The sequence below is a fragment of the Triticum dicoccoides genome, chromosome 2B (assembly GCF_002162155.2).
Source record: "Triticum dicoccoides isolate Atlit2015 ecotype Zavitan chromosome 2B, WEW_v2.0, whole genome shotgun sequence".
NCBI lineage: Eukaryota > Viridiplantae > Streptophyta > Magnoliopsida > Poales > Poaceae > Triticum > Triticum dicoccoides.
This window is the reverse complement of record NC_041383.1, coordinates 633,770,843-633,784,437: the sequence shown is the minus strand read 5'-3', so window position 1 is coordinate 633,784,437 and position 13,595 is coordinate 633,770,843. Positions and strand designations below refer to the sequence as shown.

The 13,595-nt window shown below is 43.6% G+C and overlaps 1 protein-coding gene, 1 non-coding gene and 2 pseudogenes across 2 annotated transcripts; 1 reads left to right on the top strand and 3 right to left on the bottom strand.

Annotated features, from left to right (window-relative positions):
* Window positions 1–683: 683 nt before the first annotated feature.
* LOC119365284 (NADH-ubiquinone oxidoreductase chain 2-like) lies at window positions 684–1,343 on the bottom strand. Its single transcript, XM_037630903.1, has one exon. The coding sequence runs from the start codon at window positions 1,302–1,304 to the stop codon at window positions 711–713; it is 594 nt and encodes a 197-aa protein (XP_037486800.1). The 5' UTR covers window positions 1,305–1,343; the 3' UTR covers window positions 684–710.
* A 3,170-nt stretch (window positions 1,344–4,513) lies between these two features.
* On the bottom strand, window positions 4,514–4,596 carry TRNAY-GUA. Its single transcript has one exon. It is a non-coding gene; the product is annotated as a tRNA-Tyr (tRNA).
* A 705-nt stretch (window positions 4,597–5,301) lies between these two features.
* Window positions 5,302–6,121, bottom strand: LOC119368155 (annotated as a pseudogene).
* Window positions 6,122–8,718: 2,597 nt separating this feature from the next.
* LOC119368154 lies at window positions 8,719–9,928 on the top strand (annotated as a pseudogene).
* The last annotated feature ends 3,667 nt before the right edge of the window (window positions 9,929–13,595 follow it).

The window sequence follows — 13,595 nt, the reverse complement described above, 5'->3', positions numbered from 1 at the left end:
GGGGGGGCTAAGCGCAGTTCTTTGAATCAAAGGTTTCATGAAATCGAAATCGATTCTTTTTTAGATATCTGGATAGATGGATGGATCTATCTTTCTATTCAGATATCTTTTGCAATCAGCCCCAAATCCTTGATTTGGCCAGGAAACAAAGCACTGCTTTGGGCCCAGGAAGCGAAGGGAATGAGCTCGGCTGCTTCTCCCCCACACTTCTTTATTTCTCCGTGCCCCTTCCGCATGCGCTTCGCGCGCCATTGGCGCTTTGCTCTCCTCTTATTTCTTCATTGGAGGGTTCAGATGGACTTCGCCGTTCTTTCCCAACGAAAATGGAAAGGGCTGTATCACATCGAGATGTCGATTTGTTTTCCGCCCCAAATGAGATGGGGAATTAGTCACCTCTGTCCCTTCATCTTTTTGAAAGGAATCGAGGCCCGGCCCGGCTCGCGTTGTTCCAACAACCGACGGGGAGCACCTCAGTATACGATCGCGCGCAGTAACTGGGAGTCCTATTACACCTAAGGCCAACTTCCATTCACAAAACCCAGGTTCATCTCGTGTAGTGATTGTGGACTCGTACAAGGATATGGAGTCGACGGTTGATGTATCAGACTCGACTGTGTCTTTCGTAGCATGCATTCCCATCTGTGTTGCAACTGATTTGGTAAGCTACGTGTCTGGTGCACGGAAAACTGCCTTCGGTCTCCCAACCTTACTCATGGCAACCTTCCGGCCGCCCAACGACCTATAACGCTAGTCACTACTCCCACTGGGGCTAGGAAGTAAGCCCCACAACCCAAAGCGGCGAAGAACAAATAGAATTTGCTACAAAAGCCGGCTAACGGGGGTATTCCTGCGTATGAGAACATTGTAATGGAGAAGGTCATAGCCGAAATAGGATTCGTTTTGGCTAGAGCGCCCAAATCCGCTATATATTTGACACGGGTTTGCCGTAATGCTGGAACTATGGCGAATTCATCTATCGTCATTGATGCATAAATAAATATACCAATTAGTAGTGATTGAATTCCTTCTATGGTTCCACATGAGAAACCAGTACGAATATAACCTACATGTCCAATTGAACTATGAGCTAGAGGTCTTTTGACTTTCGTTTGGGCCATGGCGGCCAGTGCTCCTAAGATCATAGAAGCAATGCTGCAGAAAAAGAAGATTTGTTGTAATGTACCCCCATAGGAAGCAACAATAGAAACACGTGACATATTTGTAGAAATAGAGATTTTAGGCGCAATAGAAAGGAATGCTGTCACCGGGGTGGGTGAACCCTCATAGATATCAGGTGCCCACATATATAGAGTCAAAAGAGAGATTGAGTGCGAGGGAGAGGGGGGTTTTCTTGGGGCTCGAGAGATTGAATAGATAGGGCCCCACAAGTTGTTAATTCGCCACTGGGGAATTCACACAAAAGGGAAGGACTTATTCTCAACGAAAAAAGTGCTCTCTGAACCGAACGTGAAAGTTGTTTTCCATCAGACGGCTGTTCACGTAACTCCACTCTCGGCTTGGATTATATATCCATTTGGTCCGCTCTTGGCCATTCCACACGCTGCCTAGCAGAGACATGGTTATCTGAAGTGGATTCTCTCTTTTGTAGTAGATGCCGAACCTGCTGCTCAGTGGGCGGGCGCAGCAGCTACATGGACCCCTTTCTTTATGTTGTTGCCAGCGCTTTCCCGGGCCGAGCCAGAATTCTTTATTAGAACGTCGGCAGGCAAAGCCCGAAGGAAGGCTGCTATCCCCTCGGCCTTCTTCCTTTTCGATGAAAAACAAATCGACATCTCAATCTCCGAAAGCGTTTTCCTTACCCAGCTAATATCCCCCCTTCGTCGAGCCTTTCCTTTAGTGGTAATGGATATGCACCTTATCTGAACGTCGGCAGGCATTCCGAAATTCTCCTTTTTTGGCCCCAGGTGAACATAGGCTCAAACATGATTGGAGGGGTCCTAGCTACGCCATGCGTTCAATAAAAAAAAGCAAGCCTCTGGGAAGCTGCAGGGATTACAAAAAGAGGGTGCTTTCCTGTGTTGCACTGAAAAAAGGACAAAGGAGAAGACGCTCTTCGACTTTCTTTCTTCCTCCCGCGCCCGCCTAAGCCCAGCCCGCGTTAGAGGGGAAGATTAGCAAAGCGGAAAAAGACAGAGGGAGGGGGAGCTGCATCTTATTCTCTTCGCGAGAACTTCAGGATCGGAGAAGCATTCGGAAGGGGCGAGGCTTTCATTTCGTTGGCAGAAGCAGAAACGATGCAATCCATTCGGGGCTTCGGGGAACCCAAAAACGAACTCTGTTTACTTTTTTCATAGATAGATGATATATATAGGAATAATATATACATCCCTTTACTTTAGATGTCTATGTATCTATTTTGGAATCATCTCCCGATTCTCTTTTTTTTCTAATTCGCACTGCTCTTTCTCTCTAAATTGCATCAAAGAAAATAGAGAGAGACAGAGAGCAGATGGATCCTATCCCCTATAACGAACACTCATTCCTATCTATTGATAGAAAAGAAAGATCTTCGTCACGGACTTTTTCTTTGTTCTTTTTTTTAGATTGGAGGAATTCCTCATATCCAAGGCAGCTCCCCACAAACACCCCACCCATATGACTATGCCCCCTTTTGAATCGACAGTATAGATTGGGCTTCATAGCTACTTTCATTCTAAAGACGAATATTAGTCAATAGGCAGGCTTCTTTAAGTAGCAAACATATTCATTATCACCGGGCTCCGCGCACCTTTGGTACTTCTGGAGGGCAAGCTATTTTATAGTGACTTCTTTCTTAGGGTAGGGCGACGAATACTTCCAATTCCGGAAAGGTCATTGGGTCGCCTTTGGACGCTAAAGCGGAAGTTGTAGAAAGCCGGGAGAAAAAGCGAAAGCTTGCTCGAAACGGCCTATACCCTAACCCTCGGAAGCGAAGACACAAAGCGTCACTTTTTTCAAAAGGAAGGAGTTTTTTCTGACTGAATCCATCCTAAAGCCGCCAAGGAAACGAAGTTCGTTCCCTTTCATCAAGTGGGTAAGGTAGGCAAACCACTTAAGCATTGCCTTAGACTGACGGAACAAAGCTAAGAAGTAGGCTGAATGGAAAAAGGAAAGGGACAAGGGCGGTCGTCGCTTGGCGCGAAGGCTGCTGGTTTGGTACGGTACTAAAGGTCCTCGGACTTCCAGGCGGTTTTTCTTTTGGGCTGCTGTGAACCCTTGGATCTCACCAATACAGCCTCCTATGGTTTTCGTTACCGAGATATCTTTTCTTTTTTCCTAGGGATTTTTTGGGTAATCAGCTCCCATGCTGCAAATAGTCAAATCTGAACCTTGTCGCTCTTCTTTCCTCGTGGACAGGAAGCACACCAGCAGCGTGCGTTGCGTGATTCCACTGTGTTTTTTGCACTTGACTGGGTGGACAGTTGACCGGAAGATAACTTCGATTCGCCCGGCCAGCAGGCGGGCGGCGTGCTTATCTTGTGTGACAACACTACAAAGCGAGTAGCTCTTCTAGTCGGGCAGCTGTGTGACAACACTCCTGAGAAAGCGGCGCTTTTGTGTAACATGCTATGGTCTCAACGCCCTTACGAGGTAGTGACGAGTTTCACGCGCTCTAAGCCCGACCCGCGGCGCAGTTAGGAGGATTGGCCGCTATCTGAGCGGTACCACCCACCCTACCCTACTACCTATAGGGGGCCATCCGTCCTACAGCCACCCGAAAAGCAACTGCAGTAATCTTGAATAGGAATCCTACAGCGATAAAAAGAATCCCCATAAAAATACCACTAGATCGAGCACCAGTGATTTCGTATCCGGTCAAAATCTTGGCTAATTAATCAAAGTGGGTAGCTCCAGTAGACCCATAGATCATGGAACAAATAGGGTGGGTAGGCCCAACCACCACACTACACGTATAGACACGAACCCCCCTCCTTACCGTACGTGCGACTCTCACCGCATACGGCTCGCACAAAGACTCCAAAATCCATCCCGAGCTTTTTATTCCACCTCTCCCTCCTCTCCAATCCTCGATCAAACTAGCCTTCCCCAGCAAGAAAACGTATCCGCTTTAGCAACAAAGCACTCATCCCTTGCTTGTTCTTGAGCGCGCAAGGCGCTCAAGACGGTGATTCTTGCTTAAAAAAGGGCTAAAGCACTCCAGCTTCGAAGCTGGAGTTTGCAACTTCAAAACTACAGGTTTTAGCCCTCCTGCTGGGTGGGCGCTTCCTTCGTCTATCGTATGTCTCGCTTGGCTTCGTCCCGAACCAAGGAGGCATGATGGCAGGCGCGTGCGTGTGCCGACTGCAGAGACTACAAGCCGACGCCGGAAGCGACTCGCTTCTATTCTCGATTGGATATAGATGGGGAATCTCTATAGATCGTCTTTTTTCGACAACCTCTCTAAAACGCACACGAGAAAATTGCACTTCACGGCACGGCAAAAAAAAGAGCTTCGCTCGGTTGGCCCTCCTAGGCTTCCGCCTACTTTCTCTTCTCTTAAGTCTACAACAAGTGGGAGAGGCAGGATTCGAACCTACATAGAAAACCTTCAACAGATTTACAGTCTGTCGCTTTTGACCGCTCGGCCACTCTCCCCTTCCCGGGGATACGCCCTCCTCAAACAAAGGGTTCCTGAATAAGAAGGATGGCGGCCTTCGTTCTTAAGTTAAGAAGAGCAGATGGAACTATTAGATTTGCTAGCGTTCCGGGAGAATAAATAAGGTCATTTAGTAAGTTCATAACAATCCATTTATGTAAAGCAAGGGGCAAAGCTTCTACGACAGCTTCCCCCTCATTGCCATCGTCGGCCTTCCCCAGCTCCCCTCCTTCGTCGCTTCTGGCTAAGCATCTTTCGGCGGAGGAAAGGAGGCGACTAGTCGCTTCTGGCGAAGCAGCGAGTTCATGAGCAAGTGAATGAATGAGCAGCGAGTGAAGTGCAACAGTCGTAAGTAAGGCTCGCCATGTTCCTAAAAGGAGTGAACATCTTTTCTTCCCTTGTACTGACACTGAGCGAGTAGCAAGCATAGGCAATAGTTTCCGTAGGGGTGGGGCGCAAGCAAGCGTTTTCAGGCTCCGCTAGCTAGCGTACTCTTCTGCTATCAATGAAACTGAAAGAAAAAACCAGTGCCCTTTCGTATAGATCGAGACGCAGTACTTTTTCTTTACTTCTTCCATACTAGGAAGAATGGAAGGAAATCCTTCGATAACACTTCTTCCTTATTTGAAGAAATGATATCCGACACCCGTGGAAACTCTTTCATTTCAAAAAATTTCTTCTTCTTAAGAAGCAAATAACATTTCCTATTGATTTGTCCCCTGGACTAGACCTATGTAGATTCGGAATTATCCGTCGCTACGCTGTTCCCAAGGACTAGCAAAATCGAAATAGCGAAATTCTTGGGTCATCTCAATTTGTTCAGAAACCACACGTTTCTCTGGATCATCATAGCGTACTTCCACATATCCACTCAGAGGAAAGTCTTTTCGTAATGGATGACCCTCGAAACCATAATCTGTTGACATACGGCATAAATCCGGATGATTGATGGAAGAAACACCAGACATATCCCATACTTCTCGCTCCCACCGGCCGGCTGATGGAAATAGACTGACTACCGGAGATATTCGTGTTACTTCGTCTGCACTTGTTTGTACACGAATGCGTGAGTTATACCGAGTACTCAGTAAATTATGGACAACTTCAAATCTTCATTTCCGAGAGGGATGATCCACTCCGCAAACATCGATCGAAACTTGAACCCTTGTATAGGTATGCCATTTTACAAAGCACAACAATGGAAATGGGTAGTCAGTATTGGTATAAGATCTATTCCCATGTTCCGATCTTTTCATTTTATGTACCCATTTCTTGGGTAAAATCTCCCAACTATATTGGAAAATGGATTGGTTATCCATAAATGAAAATAAAGAAAGCTTTATTTTGGTTCCGCTTCTTGCTCTAAGCAGAAAGACTTGTCGGAAATCGCCGGTTGGGTTGGTCCGACCAAGAAAGGCATGGGAGTGGAGAGGCAGAAGTGAAAGACTGGCTACCAATAAAGATCCAAAACTGCACACACACTTTTTAGAGTTATGTATCCAGGATCGGCTGCATGCTCTAGTGTTGAATCAGGTATAGAACCCAGGATGCTTGGTTACAATTCCGAATCCGCTAAACCATCGCTCGGGGAAAAGTATTATACAGAGCATTAGTACTTATTCTGATCCTTTCCTTATATTTAGATTCTAGTAGTTTATTTCAGTCGTATTCATATCCTTACTGCGGTAAGGGTAACAAATAAAAGTATGCAGGTTCTATTTTATTGTTTCGAGACATATGATGATAGCATTGAGAATGAGAAATCTTTGCAAAATGCACGTATTATTAAGGAGTTCTGGAACGATTACTACGCTAAGCTGTTGGATATTGACAAAACGAAAAAGACTTCTAATGTTGATATGTATCAGGATGATGTTAGAAAGTTGTTGATTAATGAAAACAAGAATCAAAATGGTGTGTTTTCCGATACTGAATTAATAGATTTACAGAATCAAATTGCAAATTGCACAATGAAGTTCGATGAGGATAATCTATTTAAAGTAACTCCTAACATAGTAAAGTTCTTGATTAATAAAGATCAGCCTAACGCTAAGCAATATCTAAAGGGTTGCCTACCAAGTAGCTTACCTATGCTTAAGATGTTTGGTATCTATACGCTTGAGGCTATCATGATTCATGTACTAGGCTTGGTATTCAACACTCTTCAGGAATCATCCGCAGTTAAGGCAGCTAGATTTATAGATCAACTTAATTCAACTGTACGAGAACAAGCAAGGTTTCTACAATACAAAGCACCAGGTAGTGGTAAGGTGGAAGCAGTACTCACTAGTAAGGTAGAATCAGTTAAGGATGTTGTTCAGCCCAAAGGTGCTAGCAAAAAAGAGAAAAAGAAAAAAATGCAGTGTCATTATGATATCGGGAAATACTTGCTCCAGTTCATGATTGAAAGAAATGTTCTACATATATCAACAGATAGGGGAGTAACAAAAGAAGATCCAGTGCTGGTTCTTAAGAAAGGTCAAGGGTATATAGAGAATTCTTGTTATGTTATGTGCAATTTGAACATAAATCTGCTCCCTATCAAACTCAATCTTCCGATGCTTTGCAAACCCTTGGATTGGCAACCAGCAGAGAGGGGGTCTGATCCTGATACATTATCAGATCTGATAGGAGGTTACTTATGCAAACCCACGGGGGATATCTAGAATCACTTTCGGCTATTAACTTCCCATGACTTAAACCACTTCTATATAAAGTTACATAAAAAAGAATACAAGCAGATGTGTGATATTTTGAATGGGCTTCAGTCTCAAGCGTTTGAAATAAACAAAAGGCTCTTGAGATTTCTGGAAAAGAATCGTCAATGTTTAGTTGAGTGTGGGCTTCTTTTACCAAATGCTCTGGCTCACGTGAATCCGACAAAAGCCTCAGACATATTGAGGGAGTGCTACTTCAATAACGTCAAAGGTATTAAGAATGCTTGTAGCTATAACATACTGTTAAATAAATTATGAAAACAGGTGCAGCAGGCTAGTTATGAAGATTTTCTAATAAGACTTGCGTCAGCATACGAAGGTTATCAATTCTATTTGCCAGCATTCATGGACTTCCGTGGTAGAATCTACCGTTCAGGTGTATTGCATTTTCATGAGCATGATTTGTCAAAAAGTTTATTACTCTTTTCTGCCGATCATCCTCAACCTCAAGCACAAAACCACCTGTCGGAAAAAAAGAATCTCAGTCAACACTTAGCATGTGCTGCAGCCTTTAAGTATCCAAAGTTCTCGAACTTAGATGATGCCCTTAAATGGTATAACGAACACCAGACTGAAATGTTTACTTCGGACGAAAGTTTCATTCAATTTGCTGCGCAAGCTAGTGATCCATTTTTTTCATAGCCAAGATCCTTTCTCAGGATGAAGGAGTGAGTAATTATCATCAGGTTCCAGTGACCCAAGATGCGAGTGCGAGTGCATATCAAATTATGAGTTATCTCTTGCTTAACTTAGAAATGGGTAGGAGAACGAATCTTCTTCCATCTTAAGACGGTCAAATCCAAGATGTGTACATGTGCTTGCGGGATGAGCTTAATAAATTGTTTTTTACCAGATTGAATAATGTTAGTAGTAGTAATTAGAAGAAAAAACTCATAGATTCTATGTTAACCAGAAAGTTCGTCAAAGGATTGTTTATGCCATCTCCACAGGGGTCCGTCCGGTTCTTCCTCAAATGGGTTGCCTCAATCTTTAGCAAAGTTTTGGTATCTAGCTTATCCAGCTACAGTATAGTATACTCCTTCCTTGCTCGATAGAGCTCTTTGAATCCGCTTCAACTAAATGCGTAAAATAGAGTAATTTCTTCAAAAGCCAGTTTCTTTCAAGAAGGCAGGAGGCCCATAGCGAGTTACAATAGTGCCAGTTCTTGTACGGAAGGCCGTAATTTCGGTAACCTCGACTGCTCTAAGAATGATCCGGGCTAGCCGGGCACATCACATCAAAGTTAGGTCATTTGTCAAAAACATGGCAAATAGCTCAGTTGGTTTGGTAAGGGAGCTATTCTCTCACTTAAACCACTCCCATATTAGGTATTCTATCTCGTCTTAAAGTTCCCCCGCATTACCCATAACTTACCACCTGTATCTCCAGAACTCAAATCGCAAAATGACAATGCTTTCGATAGTCTGTACTAAATTACTTTGTACGAATGCACATCTCGGCCGTCGGTAGCTGATCACCATTTCAAAGTCTATATCCGTGGTTCAAGAAATGGAATTGCTATTCTCGATTCAGACAAGACACTGATTTGTTTACGAAACGCTCTTCATTTTATAGGATCTCCCAGTCGTCAAAAAGGCCATTCCTTCTTTTTAAAGACCAATCATTTATTTATTTATGAGATAACGGAAGAAATGGCGAGCTATTTAAGAAGCTATTTAAGAAATGTGAATTCTCATTGTTTCGATGATTCTCAATGGAAGATCGGGGCGTTTTTGACCAATTCTTTTGCAAATAAAAAAAATTCCGTTCAAGAAAGAAGAAGATCAATTTTGGCTTGAACCAACAACCTGATTGTGTGGTTATTCTGAATGCAGATGGAAAGTCTTCGGTCATACTGGAAGCTGATCGATCACAAATACCTATTCCATCCTTAGTTGATTCTACGATCCAATGGAATCCTATAAAAGAATCACTTATCCCATCCCAGCGAGTGATCCTATACAGTTCGTATATCTATTTCGTCATTCGATCATGAAAACAGTGATTCTTGAACAGAATGCGATTAGTAGAGAAGCGCAATCTCTCAGAGTCACTTTGAGTACGGGGAAGTCCGCAGGAGGGATGAGATCCTCCTGCTACTCCACCTCTTCTTCTTCCCCAATAGACGAAGAAGAAAATAGGGCCAAGGCGCTATTGGAGATGCGCAAAAAATATCCATCAGGAGATGGCGCTGATGCTGACGCTAATGCTCGCAAGGCGGTTTTGCAGGCAATTTCACAAAATAGTTTTTTTTTGTTGAGCTCATAACCCGGTTTGGGCCGATTGACTCTGAGAGCGATCGAGGGGTCGCGGGCTCACACCTTGCTTTTGCGCATAGGATCGAAGAGATCTTAGAATTTCATGGAAAGAGCAGCGGCTCTCTGAAAGACCTCATTGATCTGAAATTGGATTTGGAAGACGCCTCTAAAAGAGAGGAGATTCTACTTCCATATTTTTCCTCCAAAAAAGAGGCAAAGTCCTAGCGTGATACAAAAAGAAATAATGGGCAAGGGCGGGGAATGATAGGTTCATAGATGTGGAGTAATCAGTTCTTCATTTGAAGAGTTAGTTGGCTGGCCTACCGGCCCGCAGATGTAGAGAGGTTGCCCCCACCATCCTCTTGAACTGCGAAATCAAAGCAATTCCTGTTGATGGAAGAAAGGCTAATTTCGTTTGAACCGATCCGCCTATGCCAGTTCGAGTCTGGCAAGTCGCTATCATCTGTTGCCCTAACTTTTTCTATTAGCTCATCTTGTCCGTAGTGATATTTTGGAGAAGGAGCAATTACCGGAGTGAGAAAGGTGGAAAGAAGCAATCACGAAAGCTAGTGCTAGTTGTGGCTTTTTGTACTAATCTTGTTTGTTCGGTAGCTCGCATCAGCAGCTTTAAAAGGAATAGAAAACGAGGTTTTTTCCACCACACTAGGGGCGGGCATTACGCTCAAGTAGGGGAAGTCAATTTGACTGCTGCTCGAGAACCTGTTTGAACAAGAAGAAGTAGCATGGCTCCAGCGGGGCATAGCCAATTGGCTACGACATGGTGACCGAAATACAAATTTTTTCCACCACTTTGCAATTGCAAGAAAAAAGAGGAATCTGATCAAGTACTTGATGAGCGATACTGGAGATCAAATAGAAGGTAATGACTTACTCGATGCACATATTTAGGGCTATTTCTCTCATCTGTTTAATACGCAATTCTCTTCGATAAGAAGGGTTCTCTTGTGTTCCAGGGTTGATTAAGCGTCTGGTGGAACAGGGATACATTGTGTGAGGCCAAATTGCCTGACGAATTGATGAATATGGCTCAATATAGACTGGTCCAGGTATACCGGTCAGTCTTGAGCCACCAGGATAGCCTTCCACATATCTTGTTCCTCCCTTGAGTGCTAACTCTTTTCTAACCTTAGAATCCTGAACCAATTTGCTCCAAAGACTCTGTCATTGAAAGGAGTCCATAGGTTGATAAAATAGGTTTTCATGAAAACCACGCGTAGATAGAAAAGGTAAGAGTTACACGTGCTAGAAGCGAGGAATACCGCTCGGAAGCCCGATTGAACCTATCCTCATTCACTGCTATCTCCATATATTGGATGCCAAGCTTGAAAGGGTAATGGTCCGAGAGGATGGGGCCGTAGTCTTCTATTACGCACGCTACACAGACGATATGGTCTTCGGCTTACCGAGAGGGGATAAGTCCACGCGAGTCACCCAGGGTCTCAAAAAGGTCTTAGCTAGAGTCCTTAGGGAGCTCCTACAGGGCTTCACTTCTACTGAAATTTCCAGAAAACAACCAGGGAGGCTACAAATTATCGGCTTGCCCTTGTCTCTGAAAAGTGAAGGTCAGCTCCATGTGGGTATTCCATCCAAACGATGGGAGAAGAGGATGACACTTGTTCGTATTGAAAACCGGAGACGAAGGGAAAGAGGTTTGATTGGAACATGTTCTACAAGAACTCCTGTGTAGAACACGCCCGTATCTATTCTATGGGCTGGCTTCAGGCCAACCCTACTGCTGAAGTAGAAAGCATCATATTCCGGTTTTTCCAACACTTGATCAGGAACCGGGCGCAGAAATTCCTTGAAGAGAAGGGGATGCCTACAACCAATGCCTAAATAAAGGCATATGTCGAAAAGTGCAACTACTAATAGATTCAGTAAAGGAAGGCCCGGAACGGGCTGAGCTACTGCCCAAAATAGAAGAGGACGACTAGAGTAGAGGAGCCTAATTCCAATCCAAACAATTGACGAGGGAGTCTAATTATTTTTCCGTTCTTGATTGTTTCAATTGCACTTTATTCATTGGAGGGTTGCTTGGAAAGTGCGATAGTTACGGCGCTTGGAGTATACGGATTGAATTCTTCCTTCTTCTATAGGTCTTTCTGGGCGGCGAGGCGGAAAAAGGTGTAGAGAGGGAGAAGGTACATAAAAAAATGATTTCTAAGGTAGAAAAGAGGCATCCACCAGTCATTGAGAACAGCTAATCCCAGAATTAGCAGGCCGGTATGCGAAGAGAATTCGGTATTGAATCCGCGAGGCCAGGTGAAGAAAAGTCCAATATGGGTGGATTACCTTTTTCTGAAGGATAAGTCTCTGGGACTGACTGAACTGAATGTATAGCGTCAAGATAAGAAGCACGGTAGTCGATGATGTACCTTGTGGGGTGGGGTACGAGTAGACCAGACCAATGATGAAAAGCATAGATACGAGCATGGCCTCCCTGTCTCAAAAGCAGGCCGCCTAGGGTGCTCGCATGAAGCATTTCTCACTCATAAATAAGTAGTTATCACAAATTTAGAAACATGCTCTAATTTCTCTTATCGAATTTCATTCATATTTTCCAGTATTCGGAGTTGCTTGGGAAAAGGTCTAGTCAGGGTCGGTTCTGTTCGGAGTTTCGGGTTGATCGGAAAAAACAGCCTAATTAAGACTTTTGTATAGTTTGTTCAACCTAAGTTTGGTTAAGTGCCCGCCCGCCTAGATAGATACATAAGTGTCAGTTTGAATGAAGTCAAGTGTAAACCGTGTCAACAACGAGAAATTGAAGTGTAAATCTGGATGGTTTGAAGTGGAACTTAACATGCAAAAGTGTCTACCTCATTAGAAAAGCAAGTATCTACCGGCGATATATTCATTCGAGTATCAACCGGCGTCAACCAGTTGTCAAACTCCAAATATTTCGTTCGTAGGCGCATGAAGAAGTTGCTAAACCGGTTGTAAAGTGGCTCTGATAAAAACCATCATTGCTTTATTTTTTACTTTTCATCTAGTAACGTGCATGAATGGATATGGTGGGTAAGATTTGAAAACGTTTGACATCAACCGGGCTCTACTTTGCTTTTACTTTACTTCACTTGCCAGGTCATTGTTGTCGATATTGAGGTGAGGACTCTCTCTTTATTCTCGTTTTATTTATCACTAAATGATCCAACAAACGCATGATTTGATTACTAAATATTGAGTCATTGAACGAATATTCGAGTAAATTCACCTTTTTCTATGAAAGCAAGGATTGGGCTAGGTTGCTTATTCGTCATCACGGAGCAACCCGGTACCTTTTCTTAGGCGAGCGACTGAGACGAGAGCTTTCAATTATGCCGTTTTGGTTAAATCCCAGGGCTCTTTCTGATTTGATTAAATACTTCTATGTTGTATGATAATAGAAAGTCAAGATCTCACTCGCTTTTTCTGCTTTTCTCGGCTGTTGCCTTTTTCCACATCGATTGCTATAGGAGTTCCATCCTCAACCTATGTATGCTCAAAGAACTGGATCACGGAACTCTCAGCCCTTCGCCCCAAGGCTACGAAAACGTTTCTACTCCCTTTCCCTTCCCAACGTCATATCTTTCTTCGACACGAAGGAAAGATCACTCTCTATCTAAATGATAGAACCACTGGCATGGTACCTTTCACATTGGTAAGTCAAATCCTGGTGAAGACATCACGAGCAATGACACGACGACATCATCTCCACTTCGTAGCCCATCGGTCTTCATTCATTGAAGCCAGGGCATTGACTGACTTTCAGCGATCGCTATAAGAAAGACATAAAAAAAGTTCTCCTAAACCTGTTCCTTTCTGTTACTACTACTTGGAATTGGAAGTCTAGGAGCAGGACTAACCTTTTTCTTTCGTTTAAATAAAGTCGAGATGTAGCTTTCTCTATCTCAATAAATTATTCCACCTCCATTCATTGGAGAACAAAGCGTTATCTGATTAGATCCTTGCTTCAAACTCAACCGAATCAAGTTTCAAAAATAGATGTGGAAGAGGCAAAGGGAA

Coding starts and splice junctions, on each gene's coding strand:
- LOC119365284 (XM_037630903.1), bottom strand. CDS start 1,304: ATGTGGGCACCTGATATCTATGAGGGTTCACCCACCCCGGTGACAGCA.